This window comes from Maylandia zebra, linkage group LG18 (genome assembly GCF_041146795.1).
Source record: "Maylandia zebra isolate NMK-2024a linkage group LG18, Mzebra_GT3a, whole genome shotgun sequence".
Lineage (NCBI taxonomy): Eukaryota > Metazoa > Chordata > Actinopteri > Cichliformes > Cichlidae > Maylandia > Maylandia zebra.
In genome coordinates this window covers 18,095,479-18,122,507 of record NC_135184.1, presented here as the reverse complement: position 1 = coordinate 18,122,507, position 27,029 = coordinate 18,095,479, and the positions used below count along the sequence as shown (strand labels likewise).

The 27,029-nt window shown below is 40.4% G+C and overlaps 1 protein-coding gene and 1 long non-coding RNA gene across 4 annotated transcripts in view; one reads left to right on the top strand and one right to left on the bottom strand.

Moving 5' to 3' along the window:
- Positions 1–27,029, top strand: part of LOC101467834 (laminin subunit alpha-3) — a 60,022-nt gene that overhangs the window by 24,186 nt on the left and 8,807 nt on the right. For 2 of the 3 annotated variants that reach the window (XM_004542716.5, XM_004542718.5), the window contains exons 14-66: positions 191–325; positions 1,009–1,143; positions 1,295–1,347; positions 1,849–1,948; positions 2,744–2,796; positions 2,889–2,994; positions 4,885–4,984; positions 5,097–5,253; positions 5,865–6,003; positions 6,164–6,306; positions 6,440–6,543; positions 6,634–6,790; positions 7,075–7,238; positions 7,398–7,506; positions 7,596–7,693; positions 8,181–8,379; positions 8,543–8,669; positions 8,924–9,072; positions 9,509–9,624; positions 9,866–10,077; positions 10,203–10,407; positions 12,544–12,688; positions 12,784–12,924; positions 13,390–13,551; positions 14,988–15,089; positions 15,182–15,265; positions 15,360–15,590; positions 19,432–19,545; positions 20,226–20,344; positions 20,438–20,518; positions 20,634–20,734; positions 20,837–20,890; positions 20,989–21,140; positions 21,508–21,618; positions 21,711–21,813; positions 22,022–22,183; positions 22,297–22,493; positions 22,762–22,878; positions 23,124–23,278; positions 23,434–23,575; positions 23,700–23,799; positions 23,879–23,995; positions 24,097–24,267; positions 24,396–24,547; positions 24,676–24,867; positions 24,947–25,095; positions 25,228–25,393; positions 25,489–25,616; positions 25,893–26,037; positions 26,147–26,242; positions 26,373–26,530; positions 26,626–26,743; positions 26,833–26,973. In XM_004542716.5, the coding sequence (XP_004542773.2) occupies positions 191–325; positions 1,009–1,143; positions 1,295–1,347; positions 1,849–1,948; positions 2,744–2,796; positions 2,889–2,994; positions 4,885–4,984; positions 5,097–5,253; positions 5,865–6,003; positions 6,164–6,306; positions 6,440–6,543; positions 6,634–6,790; positions 7,075–7,238; positions 7,398–7,506; positions 7,596–7,693; positions 8,181–8,379; positions 8,543–8,669; positions 8,924–9,072; positions 9,509–9,624; positions 9,866–10,077; positions 10,203–10,407; positions 12,544–12,688; positions 12,784–12,924; positions 13,390–13,551; positions 14,988–15,089; positions 15,182–15,265; positions 15,360–15,590; positions 19,432–19,545; positions 20,226–20,344; positions 20,438–20,518; positions 20,634–20,734; positions 20,837–20,890; positions 20,989–21,140; positions 21,508–21,618; positions 21,711–21,813; positions 22,022–22,183; positions 22,297–22,493; positions 22,762–22,878; positions 23,124–23,278; positions 23,434–23,575; positions 23,700–23,799; positions 23,879–23,995; positions 24,097–24,267; positions 24,396–24,547; positions 24,676–24,867; positions 24,947–25,095; positions 25,228–25,393; positions 25,489–25,616; positions 25,893–26,037; positions 26,147–26,242; positions 26,373–26,530; positions 26,626–26,743; positions 26,833–26,973 (7,067 nt within the window). The remainder of the gene's footprint in view (positions 1–190; positions 326–1,008; positions 1,144–1,294; positions 1,348–1,848; positions 1,949–2,743; positions 2,797–2,888; positions 2,995–4,884; positions 4,985–5,096; positions 5,254–5,864; positions 6,004–6,163; positions 6,307–6,439; positions 6,544–6,633; positions 6,791–7,074; positions 7,239–7,397; positions 7,507–7,595; positions 7,694–8,180; positions 8,380–8,542; positions 8,670–8,923; positions 9,073–9,508; positions 9,625–9,865; positions 10,078–10,202; positions 10,408–12,543; positions 12,689–12,783; positions 12,925–13,389; positions 13,552–14,987; positions 15,090–15,181; positions 15,266–15,359; positions 15,591–19,431; positions 19,546–20,225; positions 20,345–20,437; positions 20,519–20,633; positions 20,735–20,836; positions 20,891–20,988; positions 21,141–21,507; positions 21,619–21,710; positions 21,814–22,021; positions 22,184–22,296; positions 22,494–22,761; positions 22,879–23,123; positions 23,279–23,433; positions 23,576–23,699; positions 23,800–23,878; positions 23,996–24,096; positions 24,268–24,395; positions 24,548–24,675; positions 24,868–24,946; positions 25,096–25,227; positions 25,394–25,488; positions 25,617–25,892; positions 26,038–26,146; positions 26,243–26,372; positions 26,531–26,625; positions 26,744–26,832; positions 26,974–27,029) is intronic. The other variant, XM_004542717.6, reaches the window with a different exon arrangement.
- LOC143413756 (uncharacterized) lies at positions 14,369–15,041 on the bottom strand. The gene is made up of 2 exons (XR_013094371.1): positions 14,665–15,041; positions 14,369–14,580 (listed from the first exon to the last, which is right to left on the bottom strand). It is a non-coding gene; the product is annotated as an uncharacterized LOC143413756 (long non-coding RNA).

Genomic DNA, 27,029 nt, shown 5'->3' with positions numbered 1-27,029 from the left:
ACAATTATCAAAGTACATGTGGAAAAATGCGTGTGTATTATGTGTGTTTTAGTTGATGTTTACAGATTTTTTGCATGTAAAGATTACTTATTCGGACAGATTTTTTTATAATGAGGTCTTTTCTGGGTAAATGTTTATACAGAGCTATAAAAATAGAATAAATTTTTGCTTTATTATTTTATTTCTTCAGCATGTCTCTGTGATGGGGCCGGCGTGGCCGACAGCGTGTGCGGTCCAAATGGTCAGTGTATTTGTCTCTCCAATTATGGGGGACGGGAGTGTGATGAATGTGCGCCAGGCTACTATGGATATCCTGACTGTGCTGGTAAGTAGGATTTGTCCCTCTATGTCTATCAGTATAACTACAGTAGATAAACCACTTGTGTACTTTTGACCTCTGCTGATGAGAAAGCTGCTGGGAAAAAAAATGTAGCTTCTGGTTTGGTTGGATTTATGGTGGCCTCTTCTCATGACTTTGAAGGAGAAATCCTCCCACGGCATCCACAAAAATCCCACTCTGCCCCCTCAATTGATTTTTTTAATGCAATTTGCATGACACGATGTTTCGCAGAGAGATGAAATATGTGATATTTATAGACCTCTTCCTTGTATGGACTCATATTCCCAAGAATAGACAACTGGGAATCACTTAAGACAATCTGATTCTTAAAATAAACAAGCTCATCCCAAGAGTTTCAATTCCTGTTCTTTTCTTATGAGATTCACTTATCCCTAAGGACAATGGCTGGGGCTCTGGAGGTAGAGCATCATCTACTCATCTGAATTGTTGATGGTTTGATCCCTGTCTCACCCAGTCTGAACCACATGTTACTCTTTGATGCATTCGTCTGCATGTGAATAGTAGACACAAAGCACATACATGTGGAAAACAGTGCTTGTGTGGAGGGGTGAATGAGACATGTTGCGGAAAAAGGGCTGTATAAGAACCAGACAACTTACCATAATAATGCTTAGAGTTCTTATGTCTGCTTGTGTAACTGTCCCCAGCCTGCCGGTGTTCACAGGAAGGCTCATATGACGCAACTTGCGACCCGTTATCGGGTCAGTGCCTCTGCCTTCCAGGTGTGGTGGGTCAACTGTGTGATCGTTGCGCCTCTGGTGTGAGATTCCCTCAGTGCTCGGGTAAACACTTGAAATCATCAAACTCATAAAAGTAGTCATTTTTATGGACAGCGGGTAGATGTGTTATTTAGGTCATTATTGTTTGCTGTTGCTGTGGTTATTGTTGAAGCTCAGTAATATTACCTTTTCCTTTTTCATTTTGTCCTTCCAGCCTCCATCAGTGTGTGTAACACAGCAGGAACTGAAGCGTCTGATCCTCGAACGGTGAGCCGCTCTCTGTTAAGTTGCATTTTTCTGTGCATCGTGGCCCTATCTGGAACAAGCTTTTATTTTCCTTGCTGATAGAAGTGGTCACAGTATAAATCCAGTGATGGGTGTGGGTTTGCATTGACTAACAGCCCTACAACTGATAACACAACTCCACGTCATCCTGCGCGGTTTCACAAGGAAGTGTTTTTCTGGTGAAAACCAAAGGAAATTAAAAAAGGAAAAGAGGCTTCCTTCCATTATAAAGGGGAAAAACAACACGTAGTATTTATTTAGGCATCTATTGAAGTATTTCTGAGAGTCACCTTTCAGTTTGGAGCATAATGCACACTTAGAAGAAAGAAAGAAATGCTGCCAAGTTTCAGTGTAAAGAAACATCTTTATAGAAAATGCAGGCACTTGCAGTTGATTTTATCGCTCTGATTTTAAACAAATATAAGGCTTTCAACAGTAGCTACCAGTCTCAACAATTCTCAGACTCCTTATCTGTTGTTTCAGGGCTCTTGCCGCTGCCTAGCAAATGTAGAGGGAACCCTGTGTGACAGGTGTAAACCTCTATACTGGAATCTAGCTGTAGACAATCCCCGTGGCTGTATCGGTAAGTAAAAAGGAATTTGAATAATAAAGGAAAAAAGGGGGAAACATGACAGAAAAATGCTTATTTGGCATCCATAGAGGCAAAAATGTCCTAATTCTGACCATATATTTCTCAAGGCTTTTAAATTGCCAGGAACAATCTGACAAGGTACTGATATGAGCTTTGTCCCATCTTATACGTCAACGTACCTCTATCAACAAGGCTGGTTCTACCTTTGAAGAATAACACATTATACAGGCAAATCCCTGCTGCCTGCTTCCACTGTGAGATTTCCTCCTGAGATTGCATAAAAAAGTATCCAGTGACACATTAAAAATAGAACGTCTGAACATCTACTTTTATAACCTCTACAAAAGCTGCTCCTGCTTTATTCAATTGAAACTTTTTAATATAGTGGAAACTAAGGAGAACAGCTCCTGGCTTTGTTCACATATGTCTGTTGTTACTGCTCTGCTCTCTTGCAAAACTGTTATCGCTACCACGTTCCCTCAATGCTCAAGAAGGAGTGGGGTGGGGTGTTTTTAATATCCCAAGAATGCATCTGGTTGACTGTGGCTGGACATTGAGGGAAAAGTTTTCTTTTTTTCCCCACTCGGCTGAACGCAAGCTGCAGCCTGAAAAGCTCCTTTGGACCTTTGATGTGCAAATCTCTGAAGGCTGGAGGGTTTTACAATGTTGTGTTTCACCCGTGAATTTTGCAAAAACCTGCAATCAGTGTCTATTCACTGTAGAGCCCCCCACCCCCTCTCCCATTTACATTTTCATAACCTCACCCATTTTTGTCTCTCATACCAGAGTGTCATTGTGACCTGAAAGGGACTCTGAGTGGTGTTGGAGAGTGTGAACAGGTGAGTGTTTTCATGTGGTCGTGTTAATGTCAGCAGTTTGAATAGCCGCACATTTGCAGCATTAATCATCTCTTGATGGTCTGCTTGCACAGAAAAGTGGACAGTGTCACTGTAAGCCTAATACATGCGGGCATGCGTGTGACTCCTGCAAAGATGGATACTTCCTGCTGCAGAAAAAGAATTATTACGGGTGTCAAGGTGAGAATGTGTTTCTTTGCTGAACTTCCAACCTTGGTTCTTGCTTACATGTGCTGTATTATTAAAGGCTACACAGTTAAGAAAGAAAATAGCAACCAAGCATACTTCCTTTTTCGCTGTTTTTACCAATGACTTTAAATATTTAGCGAGCCAACCTCAGTGCAACACTGACTATTGTTAGAAATTATTGCGTTGACTGAAAAACAGGTGCCTTAGTGCTGTTTTAAGCTTTTATCTTAACCAGCCAAAAGACTGGTCAGCAACAGCATAATCGATAAGAATTGCTACTCCTGCCACAGTAGTGGGCAGCATTCAGCTAAACTTACAAACAGTGATGACCTAGTGGCTCTTCACTCAAATTTTTAAATTCATATTTGTTATTTCTTGGGGGCTTTTTCGCTTTTACAGGAATCCCTTGTTGTCCTGCAGTATTGGTTAGATTTTCGTGAAATTAGACTAAGTTACGTTGATGTGACTGTCTTTTAATCTCCTTGACCTCTTAGTGGACTTTAATTCTCATTTCACTAACTGGGCCCATGTCCTCATTTTAGGTTTGACAGCGTTTTAGTAGGTAAAAGTGAATGCTTTGACATGAATTGAGCTGCGGTTTGAAGAAAGCCTCGAAGGGGACTGGCGACGGCTCCCGGGCCTGGCAGATCCCCATGTAGTAAATAGAAGTGAAGAAGCTGAAGAATGGAGAACAAGGAGGGAGGGAGGGTGGGGCACGTAAATGAGAATGATCAGCTTGCAGAACTGGGGGAACCTATATAGATGACAGCCGGAAGGAGCGTGTTTGGCGTGGTCCTGCTCCTGAAATTCCGATACATATTTGCACAATGCACTAATTCTACTTGCTTATTTGCTTGACAAAACTTTTAATAAAACCTCTGTTGAACATAAACAAGGTTGTTAAGTTTCTCTGTTAAGCCTGAAACTTTGCATTGGATACATTTAAACATTAAATGTTATTGTCCCTTAGTAATAAGAACAACCACTTTATTAGTATATAAGTACTAATGCATAGTACAGTACAGATCTCCTCTGAAGTTTAGGGACACCAAGACATTTCAATCATCAAAGCTTTTTTTTTTTATCTTTCATTGTTGAAAACAATACTGAATGCAGATTAATGATCTTTGATGAAAGTTTCTAAAGGTTAAAATGCACAAATCATCCTTTCTTATGGCTTAACGTGTTAAATATATATTATAATAAAAATAAACGGCAAAGTGCACAGAATATTTTTTATAGGTGAGGTCTGAAAGGTCATGCTTAGTGCAGCTTATTAGGAGTGCAGTGACCTAACCCTGATGCCGTCCTTGTGGTTTCTGCTCAGGCGTCCCTTATTTTCATCTTGGGAGGCCCCAAGGTCTGTCAGGGATCTTCTATCTAAGGAAGATAACAGAGGACCTTCTTTTTCTTATGTAAACCAAAGAATATTACAAAAGTATAAATTCTCCCTGTTGAAAAACAGCCTTCAGAAATGTGTGATAGTGCATCCAGTGAGGGCTTGTGGTCGTCTTTGTCCTTCTTGATGCCAGGATGTAGTAAACATTACTGCTTTGACACCTACGTCTCCTAAAGAAGTATTTCTGTGAAAAGATAGTCTCACGAGGATTTCAAGAACATGCGCAAAATAAAAAATGTTTTTTCAAAAGACAACCAAATGCTGACATATTTAAATAGGGTACTTTCTGTAACGCCGGTGATAAATCTTGGCATCTGGTTGAGTGTAAATATTTTCATATTCAGAAGGACAGTTGCATAATATGTGCCCCAAAACAACTCCAACGTATGGTCAGAGAAGAAGCACTGATTTTCAGTGTAATATCACATAAAGGAACATGTTTGATGTAGAAAATGATTGTTTTTTTTCTATTCCCTCAAAAGGTTGCCAATGCGATATAGGTGGTGCCATTGGCATGGCATGCAATGACATATCGGGACAGTGCCAGTGTCGGAGGAATATCATTGGCCATAAATGCACCGAGTAAGACATGGCAGATTTTAATGTCATTAAATTGGGATGAAAATGGTTCTTTTTAACATATTTGCAGCATTTAATCAAACGATTTAACTTTTTTTTTTTTTTTTTTTACCAGGCCAGCACCTGGCTACTACTTTCCCACTCTGCACCAGCTGAAGTTTGAGGTGGAGGATGGTACCTCACCAAATTCCAGACCAGTACGCTTTGGTTATAGCTCCCAGGAGTTCCCAGACTTCAGCTGGAGAGGTTACGCTGTGATGTCCCCCGCACAGGTTCGTCCATTCAAACTTGTGCATTAATGTATCGGATGCTTTAATGCCATTGTTGTATAAATTACATGAGACTAGTAGTGTCTGCCACTTTTGTATTATCACAATTTTCCTTTTCCAGTTTTCTCTGTTACCACTGTGATTCTTTTGCTTTTGCCACAGCACAAATAATCTTCACCTGAGTGCACAGCCTTTTGTAATTTCAGTGCTGATACACAATTGAGGACATCAGCTCTCTTAGCACTAACACTCTCTCTCTTCAGCCAGAGGTGATCTTAATGCTCACTGTTGGCTTTTCTGGACCTTTCCATATTCTAATGCACTACGCCACCCCCCGACATAAGGGGAGAGCACAAGTGCGAGCTTGGATCTTGGTGGTGGATGAAACTGGCTATCAGTCTTGCTGTGACTGTAAGTGAAGGGTCTGCTTTGCTCCTCCTGTTATGCTTTCTTCACCTTGCTTGCTGCCTGTTGATTAATACTCTCTCATTGCCTGACTTCTCATCCACCTAACTTCAGTTTTAACTTTTGCTTTTCTTTAACGTTGTTCCTTCGTCATCTACTCAACCCCCTACCCTCGCAGTCAGCTGTGTGTGTTGTTGTCCTCCCTGCAGACTGAAGTCAGAGTAACAGTGCATGTTGAGGCGAAAGATGGGAGGCAGCATTTGTTCCGTGTTGTTCTGCGGTTCAGTAACCCCAGCAGCACCCGTGTGATTGCTAGCATCAAGGCGACCAATAGCAGAGGCACTCCAGGTAAGGCTGCCTCTGAAATGGAAGCATCTCCCATATTTCACCATTAAAATGTCAACTCTAACCCGTCATGCATTCTAAATCCAGGCGTGCTGTCTTGATTTGGAAAATGTCTGTTTGCCAGTGTCTGACATTAAAGCCATCTGTGCTCGGTGCTCTGCAGGGTCAGAACAGAGTAAAGAAGTAATATTTCCCGTTAGTCCGTCCCCATCCTTCCTCACTGTGCCTGGAGAGGGCTTTGCTGAGCCCTTTGAATTGATTCCTGGGACATGGATCATGCACATAAGAGCAGAAGGAGTTCTCCTGGTAAGTTTATAAAGAAATCACTGATGTATAGATGTCATTTTAAAAGTGGAAAATTACTGGTCATGTGGTGTTTTGCAAGTTTAAAAAAACAATATATATATGTATTGTCACTCTGTGTCATTGCCTTTATCAGGACTACTTAGTGTTACTACCCCAGGATTACTATGAAGCGCCTCTCCTGCAGGAAAAGATCACTCAGCCATGCACATATTTACCCACCGCAAACAAGCATGAAAAGTAAATTTCATTCTCCACTATTTTTCTCATCTTTCTTGTTGTTGGTAGATTGTTAACGTTTTTCTTTTTGCGTGTGTGCGTGTGTCTCAGCTGTCTGTTGTATAAGCACATAGCCCTGGATGGCTTCAGCTCCGCACTGGGCTCACAGGGAAAATTCACAACCCGGCGTGGGCGCAAGAGGAGACAGGCTCGTGTGCGGCGCCTCACCCCTGATCACCCTGAAATGGCTGCTCTCAATGGGAGACAGGTTCAGTATTTTAAAGATGAATGTTAGTGTAAAAATTGCGTGTGCGGTGTAAAAACGGTTAAGCTATTAAAAGAAAAAAACAGGTTCCCTTTATCTGCGCTAAAGTCCGGAATAAAACCGCGAGACTGCAGTTCAGTTTATAGACTGGATCTTACTTCCCAATGATAATCAATCAATCTTATATATTGATGTTTGATTTATTCTTCTTGCGGTTTATGTTTTTCAGTTTTATTATCCTAAAATGCCTGAATGTCTCCCTTAAATAAATGTTCTGTCTCCTCTAGTCTCAGCTGCAGCTCAGCCTGCCTGTACCTGATTCTGGGCCATACATGCTTATTCTGGAGTATGCCAGCGAGGTGGACACTGTCCAAAATGTCAACATACTCATCAGTGGACAATCAGTTGACCCGGGTATGGGCAGGGCTAATATTTACAGCTGTGCCTTCAGGTGAATCCCACACTTGATGCTTTGATAACATTACTTGTAGTAATATTGATTTGATTTAGGTCTTTATTAACTGAATACTTATCAATATCCTAGAGATAGAAGCTTAAATAATATGTGCACGTTTCATGTACGTGTTGTTGTGTTTCCTAACCCGTGCAGCAATCTGTGTCGAAGTGTGGCGGTGGACAACAGAAACCAAGTAGCAGTGTTTCAGCTAAGTCACAGGACTGAAGTCCTCTTGCAGACCTCCACAGCATCATTCCTTCTGGTAAGTGAAATGTTTGCCCAAAAGATGCGTCACAGCTTCATATCGAGGCAGCAACATGGAGCTTTAAAGACATCTTTTTCTCTGTGTAGTATAAAGTGTACGCGGTTCCTGCAGATGAGTTCTCCATTGAGTATGTAGACCCTAAAGTCCTGTGCGTCTCCACTCACGGTCGCTTCACCGAAGACACGTAAGTCTTGAACGGACACAGCTGTTTTCCAGGTGTGATTGTATGCATTCCCTGAGGTTGGCAAGCTCACTTACCTCAGGCTGAACTTACAGTCTAACTCAGTCTTCTCTCATACTAAATCGTCTCTGAATGTAATGAGCGGGTTGGATGTTACCGCTTTTCCAGCTGTCAGTGTCGAGCTCTGTTATTTGCTGTGCACGTCACCTTGAGCAGAGAACAGGAAATCTACTCAGAAGGGAAAAATAAGCCAACAAACAAATACTTAGAATTGACTTGTTGCAGTTGTTGTACTTCAGCGTAAAAATGCCCACAAATTTAAAACAATGAACGCAATAATGTCTTCCGCACTGCTGAGCCTCTAAAATCATTCAGATACTTTATAAACATTGGCCTCTGTATCACGATGAAATTATTTTTTTGTATATTCTTAACAAATAATATGAGAGTGAAAACATGTTGAAGCTGAATTCTTGTTTACTGTGTTTAGCTGGCACTGTGTCCCGAGGCAGTTTGACAAACCCACTTCAGCTTGGATCCTGTATGCAGCCCGCGATGGCCAGCTATTGTCCACACCAGCTGTGGCTCCCCAACAAAGAGAGATTGAGGATTGGAGGCACAGACGACAGTCTGGGGTGATCCCTGTCCGTGAACCTGAGTGTGATGGGATACTACTTAAATTCCCACAGGTATCACTGTGCCCTTCCTCAGCTGGTTGAATTATTTAGCAGCTTTGCCCCCAAAACATTCAGTTTGTGCTGTCCTGCTGGTTTTTTTTGTTTTTTTTTAAATTTATTTACCAAAAGACACTCATTCAGGTTTTCTCATGTTGTTTTTTTTTTTTTCACACAGACGGAGATTACTTTCACCCCCAATGTGCCTCTTCCGGGCGGGTATGTGATAATAGTGCATTATCACCAGCCTGAACATATCTCCTTCCCTGTGGAAGTGCGAGTTGACGCGGGCCGTGAATGGAAGGGTGAGTGTTAGAGAGGAATGAAGTCCTTACTGCCTCCCCTTAGATGTTTTTTCTTTACTTTGGCAGTGACTGGGAAATCATTCCCACAGAGGTGTTGATTCCTATTTAAGAGCAGATAAAGTTCCAATGCTCATGAGAAAATGAGCAGAGGCCTTGGATCAGCTCCCCCACATGGCTTTAACAGGGCGATGAGTCACTGTGCGGCGCCCTCCTGTCTTCTCTCTTTACCCATTTAAAATGTCCTTTTCTTGCAGGCATGATAAATGCTTCGTTCTGCCCAGCAGTCTCAGGATGCAGGGAGGTAGTCATCGCTGATGGGCGCATTGCCCTTGACTTTGAGAGAAATCCTTGGCAGCTACCCGTCATCTCTGTGAGGGTGCCACCTAGAAAGACTCTGATTCTGGTCAGTGTTTTGTGTTATGTGTTAAACACCATCGGAACTGAATGAGCGAGAAATATAAAAATACTTGTTTACAGTCTGAAGGCATGCGAAGCCTGTGTTTTGCACTAGTGTTGTTCAGGTTGAGGACTTGGCATCCTGAGGTCCTCTCTCCTCAGTGTTATGCCATATCCCCAACAACAACAATGAAACGGCTGTATTCTACCTGGCAGTGGCTTGTGGGTTTATAAAGGCTAAGCTTCCAGGCTGTATAAGGCAGGGGGCAGGTTGGGCCATGATTGTGTACTGTTCAGTGTGCTTTAATTTTCCTTCTCCATTAAGCTGAAGCAAATAATAAAAAAGCCGAAATAACTTTAAATCCTTTATCACTCTGTATTACTTAAACAAAGATGTAAGGTATATGAGATTGTTTTTGACATGGTTTCTATCTTTTATTTAGGATTATATCATGTTGGTACCTGATAGCGTTTACACCCCAGAGCTCCTCAGAGAGAAACCTCTGGATAAATCTGAAGATTTCATACAGCAGTGCCGAGAAGAAGGGTTCTATATTGAGTAGGTATCCAACAAATAATGACATAAGCATTCAACAATTTGACATGTTTGTTTTTTTTGTGATGATATGTAGCTGATGGTTTTAATATATTGATATTAATATATGGGATATTTCATTACCCATGCTGAGGTAACAGCCTTCAAAACACCAATGTTTTTGGAAATGGTGCCCTCTAGCTGTCATGTTTGAGTATAAAACCACATTTGTATTTAAAAGTAATCTTTGTGTGTGTCACTTTAGCCCAAGAACATCTTCCCAGTTCTGCAGAGACTCGTCCCGCTCTCTTGCTGCAGCATATAACGATGGTGCTCTGCCGTGCGACTGTGACACATCTGGCTCTACAGGAAGCGTCTGTGATGCAGTTGGAGGACAGTGTCCCTGCAGGCCGCATGTGATTGGGCGGCAGTGCACAAAGTGTGCCACTGGATACTTCGGATTTCCCTACTGCAGACGTGAGTCAACATTTACCTTTGATTTGTAGTTCTTTTCTTTTTAAGTCATCATTCACTCCTTGTTACTTACTCTCAAAATACAATTTGCATCTAATTTTGTCCTCATTACGGTCCTCTCTGCGCAGCATGTGATTGTGGCCGCCGACTATGCGACGAAGTGACAGGACGCTGCATCTGCCCTCCTCAGACAGTCAGACCGGCCTGCGATGTGTGTCAGAATCAGACTTTCAGCTACCACCCTTTGCTGGGCTGTGAGAATTGTGAATGCTCCCCAAGCGGCATTGCTGCAAATGCAGGGGCTCAGTGTGACCGCAATACTGGTCAGTGCAGGTGAGCTGAAACCTACACGAAGAGCAAACTGTGCAGGTTACCATATTTGCATTTACCTTGTAAATGGCCAAATAAATCATATTTGAAAGCAACTTTTCCAGCTCTGTTGCTAACTAAGGATAAATGGAAGCTGAGGTTTGTTCTTATGATCTCATGCGATAGTCTTTAAATACTTCATATCATATCATTGACCCCTTAAAGCCTGAAATATGAAATAATTACCAAAAAATTCTAATTAAAAAACAAAATGGAGAGTTTGAGCCAAATGTGTTTAAAAAATAATGTTAATTTCCACATACGATTTTTATTTGCATAGTATTTGCTACATGTACCATTTTTTAAAATTGCTTAAAATGTATTGTGCAATTTATGGAAGTTTTTTTAGGAAGAAACCCCCCCAAAAACCCAACATACTGATGATGTAGAAGTCTCAAAAACTCAAATCAGATATGATACAATATGTGTTAAAGGGTTAACATTTGAGTTATTTTAGCTGCTGTTCTGTCCTAGAATCATTGTTAGGGTTCGGTAGGGATGCATCTATAAACATGTGTTCCTCTGAGCGATGTGAAACAACTTTAGCAATTTTTTAATCCACTTAAGACAGAGGCACACACTGTGTCACTTCATGCCATATTTTCCCCTGTGTCTTTGGACGGTGCCTCCAAAACTCAAAACTTAACAACTAACAAGATCAGGATGAAAACATAACCTAGGCAGAGGTAATATCCAAACTGAAAACTAAAACAAAGTCGAACGGAAAATATCAAACAGGAAAGTGAGTCCATAGCTGAAAATGCTGGAAAAGCCAGGATCATGACAGTTCATCCATCCATGCATCCATCCATCCATGCATCCATCCATCCATGCATCCATCCATCCATCCATCCATCCATCCATCCATCCAATATATTTCAGGAGCACAGCACAATGCTGCTGTGGTTACACAGCACAGGTTTGAATCCACTTGCCAGCTGTGCTCTTTGGGTGTTCCACTTTGCTTCCACAGTCCAGAGACATTAGTTTCAGTTAGTTTAATTGCTGATTCAAAATTAGTTGCAGGTGTAAATGAGTGCTTGGGTGATGTGTCCAGGATGGGATAGCCTCCAGTTTCCCCGCAAACCCTGAATTGGATAAATGGAATAAAAGTGGATAGATATAATTAACTATTTCTTCTTAATTATGTGATTGTGTAGTTTCTCTATTAAACAGCTGTGCTTGTAATGCCTGTCCCTTGTGAGTAACAATCTGTCATGCACTGATTCTTGAGTGGTGACAAAAAAAGACTGGAATCTGACCTGCAGCTTCCAACAGCAGATATGAAGCATGACAGCAACATGATTAATGAGATGTTACGTCTACAGATGCAGCAGTACATTAGGGGAATGTTGGTATGGGCTGATATCATGAGTATGTGACAAAGAGCCTAATTTATTTTTTAATTTTCTTTTTAATTTCTTTACGCAAAATGATCAAAAACAGCACGAGCATCAGCTATAGGCTGTTTAAATTGTTATTTTAAACATTGGTGTCAGCCCTGACTTTCACAGTTCACGGTCCAGTCATGTTGTTTTACACATCTCCTTTTCTGTCAAAAACAGTAACATGAAAAAGCTCTAGGCATTTCAGGTGTTTAGATTCTTATGCAGTGTGATAACATCAGAGAGCATGTTCATGTCCGTAAAAACTCATTGTGCAACAGCATATCTAGTCCAAACATATAGCCAGCAAAACAACAACTATGTACAGCGATGAAAACAACCACGCAAGCTAACAGATAACACATCTCATTCTTGCCTTAAACTCTAAATCAAATCAGAATGTGAACTGTAAGTTTTTAATGATGTTTGAAGCAACTTGCTTGCCAACTACCTTGAATAACTCCATAGATGTTGCTGTGAGAACTGAAAACTATGCAAAGATTATTTTAAAGGTATCCAGACCTTACTGATAGAATATTACAATTACACAGTACTGTTTTCACTCTTATAGAAATGGGGAGCTAGCAGTGTAAAGCAATGCATAAGATGTAAACATACAGTTTTCTTTGCCATACAAGCTGTTCAGAGACCATTTCTGTTTCAAATGTACACTGGAGATCTTTAATTGTGATTATGTCTCTGCATTTTTACACAGTTGTAAGCCGAGGATTGGAGGCCGGAAGTGTGATCGCTGTGCTCCAGGTTATTATCGCTTCCCTGACTGTCTGCCCTGTGACTGTAATCAAGGTGGAGTTACATCTAATGTGTGTGACCCAGACACAGGAAGGTGTCTCTGCAAGGTCGGTTCAATAAATGAAATGTCTTATTTAAGAACTCCCTGTTTCTTAGTGTTCTTTGTCTGACTTTCTCTTTGTCATTGCCGCCACGTTTGCAGAGAAATGTTGCTGGGGTCAGGTGTGATACTTGTCGGGAAAGGTCCTTCTATTTTGACCCCTCAAACCCTCTCGGCTGTACCAGCTGCTTCTGCTTTGGAGTCACTGACCAGTGTCAGAGCTCCAGCAAACGCAGGGGGAAGGTGTGTTGGCTTTTCTTGCTCCTGCATGTCTACGAATGCCTTTAAAAATTTTCTGCCTGCAGCGCCTTTTGGCTGACAGACGTTATGTGGCAAACAATGGGTTTTTTAATAAAAGCTGGTGTTGATCACAAAAGGAACAACTATGGTAAAGCAGATCAAATGCACACCACGCGATGCAGGTTTTACTGTGAACAGGGTGCCTTTATAATAGAGCTTTTCTTGTTAGTGTCTCTAAAGTTACTGGATGAACTCATTGACCCATCCACCCGTGTCTTGCGCAAAGTCCTTTTTGCAAGCTTGTCTTGGAAATGGAGTTATCGACTTTGCTAATCTGGTGTTCTGTTTAAGAAGTCATCAGTGTGCTCCTATTTTACTAATACAGATAATACTCATTTTACTAACATTACCGTCAAAAATGATCTGGAAAACACAGTTATTTTTTTTCTTACGTTTCTCTGTTATTAGTTTGTTGATATGCAGGGCTGGCGTTTGGAGAGTCCCGACAGAGAGGAGGTTACATCTGTGTTGAACAAAGCCAGTAACACGGTGGTGGCAGATATCCAGGAACTTTCTCCCGCAGTTCAAACATTACACTGGGTGGCACCACTGTCCTATCTGGGAAACAGGGTGAGTCAGTGGAGACGTCATGGCGAGGAATGCTGTTTATTGGGAATATGTGCTGCTGTCTAAACAGAGAAACAGATACTGGAGGTCATTTCCACAAAAATGTTTTTTAGTTTTTTTATTCTTGAATAAAACTCTGTTTTATTCAAATCTTCTAATTTTATGATTCTTTTTCTGAACTCTTATCATGTCACCCTGTGTCTTTATTTCTTTTAATTATCTTTATTGTACAGCACCTTGGTGAACGGTTGTTGTTTTAAATATGCTATATGAATAAATTTGACTTTGACCTTGACTTTGACTATTGAAAAGTAAACCTATAATTATCAAGATCCATACTAAGAATCCGGCAACCCAGTTGCGTTCATGTTTTAAACTTCTTTAACATGACTGAATATGACAATTCACTGATAATTGTTGTGCATATATACAGTTTTGGAGTAAAGGATCATTGTCGATATTTCAGGTGTGTTCACATTTTTGCATCTTCCAGTTTTTTTTTTTTTTAAATTTCCACACATGATTTAATTTTAATTATAGTATTATTATATTCTTTTTAGGTATTTCTATACTGTTGTATTGCTGGTTTTGCTAAAGGAACATTTTCTCCACCAATCATCATTGTCAGCTAAGACAGGAAGAAGTGCAGAAAGGCTGTCAGCATACATCAACAAAACTCTAAACAAAAATCTTAAACAATTTAAAAGGAGGAATTAAAAGGCCTATCTGATGATATATGACGATATATGATATCTGAAAAATCACAAGTTTAACCATTTGTTACGGTTGGAAGGAGGACTCAAGCGCAGGACTCCGGTACTGATGCTTACAAGAAGAGTTTATTTACAAGTCACCAGGTGTATATACAAGAATGTGCAGGGGGGTGTTATATACAGCTGAGTGGGGGAAGAAGGGGTCTCCAGGGAAGTCCAAGGGAAAGCATACGTTCTTCAGAATATCCACTCACACGATCACAGGTTCACACTCCAACACTGCCACACGGGAAACACACGGGGAAAAATCCAAGAGGTTCTGTAGACAGGGAGACAGGGTTAAGGACGATGCACAGAGGAAAACACTCTTCACTAAACTTGCTGTAGCTTTGACTTTACTAACGCGTGGTAGACAACGATCCAGCGACGAACAGCAGTCACCTCCTGGCTTAAATGCTGCTCCCCTTAATGAGACACCTGGGTCTCATCTCCCGAGGGCGTGGGCCAAGGGCATGAACCCACAGTGAGTTCCGCCCCGGCGAGAGAGAAGAGGAAGAGAAACAGAGAGGGCTGATCAGCGTGCAGCTGATCCGCCTGGCCGTGACACCATTACCTCCCAACTGAAAAGGATCTATGTTGAATATATATTAAAATGTCCTTTACACTAACCGTCTATATGCAACTTTTTCTCCAAATTAACTAACAGAAGTCTCTATCCTTTTTTAGGTTTCATCTTACGGTGGTTTCCTGACTTACCAGTCCAAATCATTCGGGATTCCCAGTGAGGGGATGAATCTGATTGGGAAAAGACCTGATGTTGTCCTAACTGTACGTAATGCTAGGAGTTTTCTTTTCTTTTCTTTCTTTCTTTTTTGGTTACAGTGGCAGTGTATTTATCCATGTCATTATTTTTTCCTCAGGGTCATAACATGACTCTGATCCACACATCTCCACAAGCTCCACTTCCAGACAGGCTCTATCAAGGCAGAGTACAGATGTTGGAGGTAAAGGACTACACTTTCTTATAACCATTTTATTTTCTCTTTCTCTCCATACTGATTTCTCAGGATAAATCTGTAAACTTTGTGTTGTTTGCAGGGGAACTGGCGACACGCTATCAACAACAGGCCTGTCTCCAGAGAGGAACTGATGATGGTCTTGGCTGGTCTGGTGGGCCTTAGAATCCGAGCCTTGTACTTCACCCAGAGCCAGAGACTCAGCTTGGGTGAGGTGGGCCTAGAAGGGGCCACAACCTCAGGGACTGGAGGTCCTAGTAACTTAGTGGAGAAATGTTCCTGCCCCTCTCAGTATACTGGTGACTCCTGTGAGGTGAGTTTGAAGGCCATCAAATATGTTGTATGGACAGAAGTATTGGGCCACCTCCCTTAATCTTTGCTTAAAAGTTGCCAGTGCTCTGCTGACACAGTAACTACAGAGTTCCAGACCTCCTCTCGCATTAACATCAGCACAAAAACTATGTGCTGGGAGCTTCATGGCATGGATTTCCATGGCAGCTACTCTAGGTGTATTGTGTAGGTGGCCCTGTACTTTTATCCACATAGTGTATTTGGTAGTCTTGCATTCTCCTTGGCTTCCTGTCACGTTCGGGTCAAATCTGACTGATTTACAACTTAAAACACTCATAAATATTGTGTTTTACATGTGATTGCCTCAAGGCCTTATGACATCCTCCACACTATGCACTTGAACATATAAAAGAGATGATCACCTCTTTAATTGAATTTTCACACACATACACACACATTGGGCCCTTACCCCCTGAAAGACCCCCTGAAAGACCCACTGAACGAGCCACTGAACGAACCACTGAACAAGGTCAAATTTGCTGTTTTATGGACACTTTTCCATTTTCACTCCCTAACCTTAATAAATCTTCACTCCTGATGTACTGAACAATGTTCAATTCAAGTCAGTTAAATTTAAAGTTGATTTATCAGATTCTCAGTGTTGATAAAATTTGTATGCACATAATGATAAAGAAAAAACGTCATGAAATACCAAATGATGTGATTGAAATATAGCTTTTGTATATGTAGTCCATACCGGTCGTATCCTGTTAAATCTAATATTAAGGAAGGCACGATTGGGACTTTCCTATCATCATTAAGGCAACATGAGTAATATGATCAATGACACATTGATGAGTTAACATATTTTTATGCTTTCCCGGCCATTGTTGCTACAAATCATCTAGTGATACAAGCCCAGTTCTGAAAAACTGAGAAACCGTGTAAAATGCAAATACAAAACAGAACCCAATAATTTACAAATCTGACAATTCCATATTTTATTCATTTGAATAGAACATATAGAACACAATCTGTTTAATCTGAGACATTTTACTATTTCACGAAAAATATCAGCTCATTTTCCCAACTTCTTTTAGGTGTGTTGCTGCCATAAAGTAGCTCATTTTTTTTCTTCGAATAATAAAATGTCTCACTTAAACATTTGATAAGTTTTCTATCTTCTATTTTGACTAAATTATGGCTTGATGAGGTTTGCAAATCATTTAAATCTGTTTTTATTTACATTTCAAACAGTGTCCCAGCTTTTCCGGAATTTCTTTGCACTGAAATATTTTATTTTGATGGTGAATGAGATTAGTTTGGCTTTTTGTAAGCCTCCTTAACTTCTCAGTAGATTTGAATTCAATACAGCGAATCAATGACAAGAACACGTGTCACTTTCTTTCTGTACTTCTGTACTATATCATTTCTTTAGGGATCAATAAAGTATTCTGATTCTGATTCACACTTGTGATCGCTCATGAGCTGGGATGAGCAACTACATCAGTAGCTCATCAATTAACTAAGATGTTTCTCCACACGTAGTTTTAACTTTTATTTTGGCTTTAGTTCACAATAACATTTGTTTAAGAAGCAAGAAAGTGTGGAGGAGTGCATTGACTGAAGAGCTGGGCCTCCTTTCATATTTCTAGGCTGCCTTGACATGTCTGGGCCAAGAACCGCACCCTTTACCTCAGAAAAATGTACAAGGGTGGAATTTGATGGAAAATAACATCCAGAGAGCTGTGCAGAAAAATTATGTAGCCCTGGGCTGGGATACGTCGCGCAATCATGCAGACATAATATTTGTGATTATAAAATTATAATCGCTGGTGTGGATACAGCGCAGAGAAATGTAGAAGGGAAATCTTTCCTTGAATGGAAAGGAGGCTGAGTTGATCCAGAGGCTGATGTAGTTTGTGCTTCCCAAACTTGATTTGTGTGCAGTTTTCCACCCAGGAGTGGATTAAACATGATAACAGAGCTTATTAAAGGGGAGAACAACGTGTAAAGGAGAACACATATTATGTGAAATAGGGGAAAAAACGAAAAGCTTTAGATATGTTGCTTGTTTGTTGAAGTGCTGTTGCGATAGATTACTAACTGCCCCCCTCTCTGTGTGCGTGTGTGTGTGTGCTTGATCCACCATCTTGGGTGTGTTGATGGGAAGTTGACTACATGTGCCCAGAGGCTATATGACAACGAGCCTCGCCTTGATGTGTGAGGTGTGTTGCATAGCAACATAGCATTACTCGTAAACCTGAGTGATTTTGCCTTAGTGCACCTAATATGCGTGTGTCTGTAAATACAGCCGGCACGCCTAGTTGTGTCTGCTGTGTGTTTGTGCAGCGTGATTCAGGTGCGGTCTATCGATGTCTAACTAGCCTCCTGGTCATGTATTCTTGCAAAAGCCCTCTTATAAATCACACATGTATACAGAGAATATTACTGAATGGTAATACCGTGCTGAATGTTTTACTTGCTTTTCAAGTAAAAGGCTCAATTACCACAGCCTTTTAACTTTGAAGTAAATACAGCAATATTGTGATTTTCTTTTTTTCTGTGATGACATCCGATTTCTTTTGTGGGCATTCACATCCTACACCCATTTTTTCACTGCGAATAGAACAGAATAGAAAAAAATGGAATGGAATAGAATAGAATAGTTTATTCCAAATATACCTAAAATAACAAGCGAAAAGGAAAACTTAAAAACATTGAGTCTTCATGAATATCTCTATGTCTACAAAATGTGTCTTGAACCATTCTGTGTGTGCGTGTGCGTATAAGAGCAGGAATGGGGCAGACACTGCATGTAAGCACTTGCACTTGTGTGTTCTTGTGTCTGCAAACACTCATGCTGAGCTGAGAGGCTGAGTCAGGTAAATGGGTGTGTCTTCTTTGTACCGGTGCGGTTGAGTGCGAGCGTTTCCATTTAAAAGGCAGAGGGAAAGGGTGTCAGATTATTTCACGCGGACTAAACACTGGGAATGTCAGATAGCTATATGGATAGATATTGGCGTAGAAGGGTTCTGCTCCAGACCCTGATATATTGGACTTTTATTGGACTTTGCTGCGCTGGGCACAGGCCCTTTGACAGAGCAGATCCACCCCAGCACAGCAGACTTCATGACAGATGGGCTCAGAGGATACAATACCCTAAGCTTACCGACCGGGGAACTCAGAGGATTGAGTATCCATCGATAAATGACAGAGGACAGATGCTTCAATATCCTTTTATTGATGACAGTGATGCCAGTTCTCAGATTCAGGTAAAAAATCAGAGGGTGTGATATGTTATTTATACTTTTACTCTGGGTTACACTGTGTCAAGTGTAGATCCCTAGTCGCTGGAAGACTGTTATCTCTGACCCCAAAGGGCGTGCTAAGAGTTAACCGTTAATCCAAATGATATCAGAATAACGGTTAAAAGTTAAAGATTGAAAGTTAATTTCTGCCTGAATTTTCACACTCCCTGACACCAAACAGAGCTACATTCATCCTGTGTGACAACATGTTTGCGGTGTTTTATTGAGTTTTAGGGTTTTTTCCATATTGTCCAAAAGGTGTGCAATATGATATGAAATATGGGCAAACAGATTTTTTAAAATTGTTAATAACTAATGGTAGTTTGCAAATTAATGAGTAAGATTTTTGAAAATAATTCTTCAAAAATTACCAAATTTCCCTGCCCTCCCCTCATATTTCTCAGTATATTATCAAAGGTATACTCGATGATGTTGTGTTTTAATGATATTAGAGAATTAACTTTAAGTATACTGCCAAAGTTCCTTGAACATAAAATCGCCTTAAATATAGATGTACTTATATGTCTTCGCATTTGTGTTTTTCTTCTTCAGAAATGTCAGCCTGGTTACTACAAAGATGGCAGCAGTCCTTTCCTGGCCCTCTGTGTTGCCTGTGAGTGCAACGGTCTCTCCGATGAGTGTGAAGACAGGACAGGGCGGTGCCTGGTAAGAAATACACTTAACTCTTACCTCCTGGTATGACTCCATGACCACTGGTACGCAGAAAGCAACAAACATGAACGACCAAGAATGACTACTTCAGCCCAGCTGACTCCATTGTGATGCATCGTTTAGTCAGAGTCCAGACCCTCTCACCTTCAGGGCACATCTTTTGGCACACATTTATTGCACAACCCGGCCTCCTTTCAGTTGTTGCTGTGTTTGTTTTAAAAAAAAAAATCACCATCTAAAGAATTTTTTGTTATGCGTTATTTGATTTCCCATTTTTTGTACTTCCTCGCTTACTTTACATAGATAGATTTGCCTTAATGCACTTCCTAAACTAAGCTTTGTTGTATTATTATGATACAACACACTCAAGACTGGGCTTGTGGATACAATGCATGCGTGGATGCACACATTCACAGCCAAATGGACACAACAAGTAAATCAAACACACTACTGATAGTTTTAGCAGAGGCATGTTTTTTTTCCCTCTTGCCCCTCAGATGTTTGCTTCTGTGCCAGTGTAATAAAAAAGGCTTGGTTTCCGGGAGATAAACATGTCTGTCAAATGCTAGCTGCTGTGTACACACAGGTTTTTTTTCCACACATTATATATCCACTATTATCTTTTTAGATCTTCATTCTGCCCTGTTTTAATGGGTACATTATGTGTTTTTCAGAACTGTCGGTACAACACAGCTGGGGATCGATGTGAGCGCTGCAAAGAAGGTTACTATGGAGACGCAGCTCTCAGGACGTGCAGAGCGTGCCCATGCCCATTCACCACTAGCACAAAGAAGTGAGTTAAAAAAAAAAATCAAAGCCTAAACTGCTATATTACAATTGCACTTATAATTTAGTGACAAAAATTTATCTCCTTGTGGGTCTGCAGTTTTGCGGTAGGTTGCAGAGAGGTGTATGGAAACATCGAGTGTATATGCAGAACAGGCTACGCTGGTAGCAGGTGTGAGAGGTGAGTGTCCCTGCATAGAATGATCAGGCTGTTATATAATTGTGTGCAGGTTAAAACACTGCTGATTATTTCTAATTTGTCTTCTTATTCTTTTTTTGAAATCTCTTTCCCATAGGTGTGCTCCTGGTTACTATGGCGATCCACTGATCCCAAGAGGAAGTTGCCGCCCCTGTAACTGTGCTGGCAATGGCAACAGCTGTGATCCCAGAACTGGAGGTAAGTTTGTGGAACCTAATTTAAAAAAAAAAAAGCTACATTTTAATCATGTCAGGCTTAATTTTTAAATATGTGGTTTTTAATGGGTTTATTTTTTCACAGTTTGCAAGAATGCACTGGAGCCAGGAGACACAACCACAGATGAACAATGCCAAGGTGAATTAAAAGAAAGATTCGAGGCTGTACGGCGTGGCATGCTATTTGATTAAATTTGGTTTGATTCTTTGCTAATTGCATTTGCTTTTGTATTTCAGAGTGTGATAATTGCGCCCAGACTTTATTACATGACTTAGAGGAGCTAGATAATGACCTGGTAAAGATCAAGGCTGAGCTGGGCAATGCCACTGCCAGCGCCTCCTCTCAGGACAGGCTGAAAAAGCTGGAGAAGGCTATGGCAGACACCAAGGTAACACATTAGTGTACTGTAGCCCCCGCATATAACTCTGAGAGAGCCATTGGATTGTTTGGAATTTGTCCTTTGCACACTATACATACACACAAACACAAACAATATGGTACACAATGGGAATATGTTCCAAGATGATAATGATAACCAGTGAAAGTATGTTTTGTTCCACAGTTAAAGACCATTGACGGGTGTTTTTGTCATTTTTCTTCCACTTATAATTTCTGTGGTACATTTGTCTGCTCCCTTTGTTTCACATATACACAGGCACAAGTGAACAAGTCTTAAAACAAATCTCATCTGCCTCATGTTTCAGTATCTGACTTGACGCCACTGAAATCACATTTTGCTACTGTAACTTTTGCAGGTTCTTGTTAGCAAATTCCGCTCTGACGTCAATACAGAAAAACTCAAAGTTGAGCAGCTGGAAAATGACATGGACACTCTTGAAGACGACATTCGTTCCCTCAAAGACAAGGTATAGGATGCCTAATACGTTGTTAATATTCTTTCATGTGCTGATATGTCAGGAATTGTGTGTGAATGTGTGGGATTGTGTTATGTATTAAGGCTGACCAGAGGGCTTCTGAGGCTGACAATGCAGTCGGAGATGCTGACAAAACCCACAAGAGAGCCGAGGATTTGAAATCAAAGATCGAGCAGAAAATAAAAGGTAACAGGAGCATTACATTCGTTTCGAAGCTAAACTCTGTCCCTTTTCTTGTCGCTGTCCTGTTGTGTTTTAAACTTTTTTTTGTCCCCCTACTCTGTCCTTTGTTCCGTTTATAATTGGTTCACTAGTTTCTATGATTTTCTGATTTAATGCTACTGTCAGTCCTTTAATATTAACTGCATATGTGTGTGGTTATGTTTGCTTGAAGATCTCCTGAAAGAACTTGAGAATGAGGATAAGAGGGGTGATGTGCCTGCTGAAAACTTTCAGCTTTATGAAAAAGCTAAGACAATGGTGAAAGAGATGGAAGACAAGAATTTCACTCCTGAGATGACCGCTGCAAAGAAAGAAAGCGATGAAGCCAAGAAATGTATGACAGTAAAATCCCAGAAGCACCTGATTATAACACGTGTATTCTGAATACTGAAACGGTTAAACATTAACGTCAAATAACATTCCCATTATTTATTCTTTATACTTCAGTGCTGGACTACATCAAAAATAATGTAAGTAAGCAGTGTGATGAAAATGAGGCTGCAGCGGATCAGATTCGAGGTCTTCTGGAGGGTTACGAAGCCAAGCTGAAAGAGCTGGACAAGGCCTTGAAAGATGCAGCGGACTTAGTGAAAAATGCCAATGCCCAGAATGGCCTTAATGCTAAGACACTAGGAGATCTGCAGGTAATGAATGAAAGAGGTGCTAAGAAGCTAATTAGCTAACGACCACACATGCATGTTAATTAATAGTTTGTAACTTTGCGTGAAAGACCCAAGCTGTTTTTTTGTTTTGTTTTAGTAGTTAAATATATCTTGTGTAATACTTTGACTCGCATTGTAAATATAAGATATTATCAACACAGTAAAAATGCCTCATGTGTTACTCTTGTAGTATGTTTTATTGCAGCAGAGCTAGTCTCTCTAATTGAAGTGATTCCTTTGTTACCCACAGAAACGCACCGAAGACTTAAAAAATGAGCGGAAGATAGTCGAGGACCAGATGACCTTGGCCAAGAATGAGCTACAGAAAACAGAAGATTTGGTGAAAATGCTCTTAGACGATAAAACGGTACATTTGGCAAAGCTTTTTTTTTTTTTTTACCTCAAATATTCCATCCACTGAGATTTATGCACTCTCACGCCTTTTATTTACCTGATTTATAATATGAACCAAAACATTTCAACTATGTAGCATACCTTTCATTCAGCTCTTGAACACTGTTTTTGCTTGTTGTGCTTGCGGGTGAGGTCAGTGTTGTTTTGTGGGATTGTGACTTTACCTACACCCGTTCACCTGCCCCTTTTCCTCTGTAGGAGTATGAGCAGCTGGCAGCACAGCTGGATGGCGCCAAGACGGATTTGACCAAGAAAGTAAATGAAATTTCTAAGGCTGCGGCCAAGAAGGACATCGTGGAGGCTGCCGAAGACCATGCTAAAAACCTAGAAAAGATTGCAAAGGATATTGAGGAGTACGTAAACCAAATTTTTAATGAGTGGTTTATTGACATGGAGTCAGCTGTGTGTGATATATAAGATTTCCTGGTTTGTTTGTTTTTTAAAAGTTTAATTAAATAATTCTCTCTGTGTCTGGGTTGTTTTCTTTCCATGACATCTTGTATAATAGTGCCGTGAAGAATGCAAGCGGACGAACTGAGGTGCGCAACGCGAAAGATGCTATTGAGGCCTACAAGAATATCACAGATGCCATAAATGCAGCCGAGGCAGCTGCTAAGGAAGCCAAAGTTGCTGCAGAGAGCACCTTAAATGTAAGTCAAACATTTAAGTAAATATACAGGCATGCTTTTTGACATGAAGTAAATTCAGTATTAGAAAGGATTTTCAAATGAATACAGAGTTGTTTAAAAACATGTTTTTTTCTTCTTGATTTAGAATGTAACAAACCAGAAGCTCACAGAAAAGGCAAAAGAGCTGAAGAGTCAGAGTAAAGAACTACTGACTGAGGCAGAGCAAGCAGAGAAAGACCTTAATGGTATTCAGTCATCTTCTTAAGTTATCATATTTACAATAACCCAAAAGCGCAGATGCTAATTCTCGGTTTCTACAAACAGACACTGCTGACAACATCACTGACCTGAATAAGCGCATTAATGATGCCAAGAAGAAGAAGAAAGCTCTTGAGAAAGACCTTCTTGATGCACAGGGACAGTTAAAAGACATCACGAGAGGTAGAGTAATGCAAATCATGTGGTGATTTTAATCACATTAAAGTGTTTCTGGTAGATGTAAGATACTTAACTATTTTTTGCTTTTGATTTTTCCCCACCAGATGACATTGCAGCTAAGATAAATGAGGCCAAGCAGAAGGCTGCTTCAGCCAATCAAACAGCCAGTGACACAATGGACAAACTCAACAAAATGAGAAACGAACTTAATAAGATCAATGTGTCTCCCGGGAGCTCTAACCTAAACGGTATATTGGACGATGTCAACCAAACAGGTGAGATTTGGAAAATTTGCTTTTAGACCCAGTCAGCAATACTTTTGCATTTCCTTTTTTCTCCAGTTTTTAATGCACTTTTAGAAAATGTTTACTTTTTTTTTCTCTCACCTTTCTTGTTTTTCCAGTGAATAATTTGCTAAACACCATCCCATCTCTGACCAATAAGATCTCAAAAGTAGAGAACCTGACCTCACAGGTTTCACCCATTAGCAACATATCTGAAAACATCAAAATGCTCAAAGATCTAATTGAACAAGCCAGGGACGCAGCTAACAAGGTAAGGTTGTTCTGTAAATACAGCTATGGGTTTTCCTCCCTAGCAAAAGTGAAATATACCTGTTCCCTGTATAATATCTTTACTAGCAGGGCTTCATTTTTCCTTTTTTTCCCTTGTGTTTTGTACAGGTTACAGTCCCTATAAACTTCCAAGGTAATGGTCATGTGGAGCTTCATCCACCAAAGAATCTGGATGATCTGAAAGCCTACACAACCATATCTCTGATGCTACAGAGACCTTCAGGGCGGGGAGATGGAAAACGCAGACGCAGGCAGGCCACAGAAGATAACATGTTTGTGTTATACCTTGGCAACAGAGATGTAAGTATTCCCAACTGCAGATGAACATTTCAAAGCTGTGATGTTTTTTTATTCTGATTTTACAACCTGTGTCTTTCAGTCCACAAAGAACTACATAGGTATGTTTTTGAGGAACAATGACTTGTATGGTGTGTACAACCTCAATGGAGATACGTACGAGATAAAAACGGGAGCCATCACTAGGTCTGGACTTGAGCCTGCAACATTTGATAGGGTGGACCTGCGCAGGTAAATTGAAAACTTCCCTCTATAAATGCTGTGTCAGCATTTTAAATGGCAACATAAATAAAAAATGTATTAACGATGCCAATATGGTAGATGTGATTAAAATAATTATTTGTTTTCCCTTTTATGATTTAGAATTTACCGGGATGCAGAAATGATCCTTACCAAAGCTATAACCTCAAACAAAGAATCCCCACCTCCAATTAAGGACGACACTCAAGGACAAGAATCCAAGGATCTCCTGGATCTCAGTCCCGACGACATTGTTTTCTATGTTGGAGGCTACCCAGCCAACTTCACTGTAAGGAGCACAGATATATAAAACATACTACTATGTATCGGTTTTGCAGCAGCATGGATTTTACTAATACCTTTTCCTGTTTTGCTCCTCATCAGCCTCCAGCTTCCTTCAGATACCCCAATTACAAAGGCTGCATTGAATTTTTCTCTCTTAATGACAGAGCTGTCAGTCTCTATAATTTCAAAAGAAAAGACAATATTAATGAGGGGTCTCCATGCAAGAGGTACGTCATATGATGATTAGTATTGTGTGCAGCTAAACACTACAGTGTCTCTTTCACAGCATTTCATTTTGTGAAACTGCCATTTAACTTGCAGTTTAATCAAGTGTTTAATATCTTTCGTCTTGGTTCTTTATGGCAAAATATAAAGAAATCACGGGTGGCTCAAGACTTTTGCACAGTGCTGCATGTGTTACTATATGCTATTACTCTTAATCAATGTAAATGGCATTAAGTTTAGCAATAAGTAATAACTGTCTCACTGATTTTCCATTACAGGTATGTTAAACCTCTTGATTCAGACTACTACGAAGGCACCGGATTTGGCCGAGTGCTGGTGGATAATACAGCGACCACCTTTAGCATCACTATGTCCGTTAATACGCGCTCACAAAATGGCCTACTCTTATATATAGGAAGTGAGGTAAATTCTGTTCAAGTGAAACTTTAAAAATGGACACACATCTTGATACACTGCAAATAAAATTCTATGTACTCTTTGCAAGAACTTGATTACCTTCTTTGTTTCACAGGACCAGTACTTCTATGTCACCATGGAGGAGGCAGTCGTTTTTATACATAGTTCTTTCTTTGAGACACCAGCTTCTAATAAGCAGAAGGTTTTCCTGGTAAGATGCTTTTTTTTATCTTTTTTTTTTGCAGTCATTCACGTTCTTAAGGATAATTACTATTACTTGTCTATTACAATTCAAAGCACTGGTCGTCTGACTGAATTTTGCTTCTATTCGCTTTCTTCAGACAGAAGACTGGGTTGATATACAAGTCTATGTGATAACAAAGAAACAGTTCATGGTGCGTGTGGGAGGTAATGAAGCTGCTAAAGCCCAAGCTGATTTCGACACACAAAACATTAAAGATGTCTATATTGGTGGTGCACCTCAACACTTGAGGGAACGGTATGTGTACGCATGATTCCTCCATTTAGTTTGTGTTGTGTTCTGTCACGTTTTCCCACTTTATTGAGAATAACTTTTTTTGGTTTCCTATAAAGGCATAACATCACCATACAGCCATTTAGAGGATGCTTGAAGAATCTGAAGCTGAATAAAGGCTTTAAGCCCCTTGATGAAAAAGTGGGCATCATTAAAGGCTGTCCTGTGGAATCGCTGGTATGAAGACAGTTACTGGCATTTATATATCTGCACAAATCACAGCGTGTTCTGTGTAAATTGACATGTTCTGTGTTTTGTACTTACAGAGTGTACGTAAAGCAGAGTTCACTTTAGGAAGCACTCTCTCAGGTAACCTTGAAGGCTTTACTCTGGATAACGACGTGACCATTTCCCTTGGATTTAAGAGCACAGAGAATGAGGGTCTTATTTTGCGAGACAAACAGGAGGTCAGGCTTCCAACTTATTTTTGACATCTCTTGCAACTGTGACATTAAAGACCAGA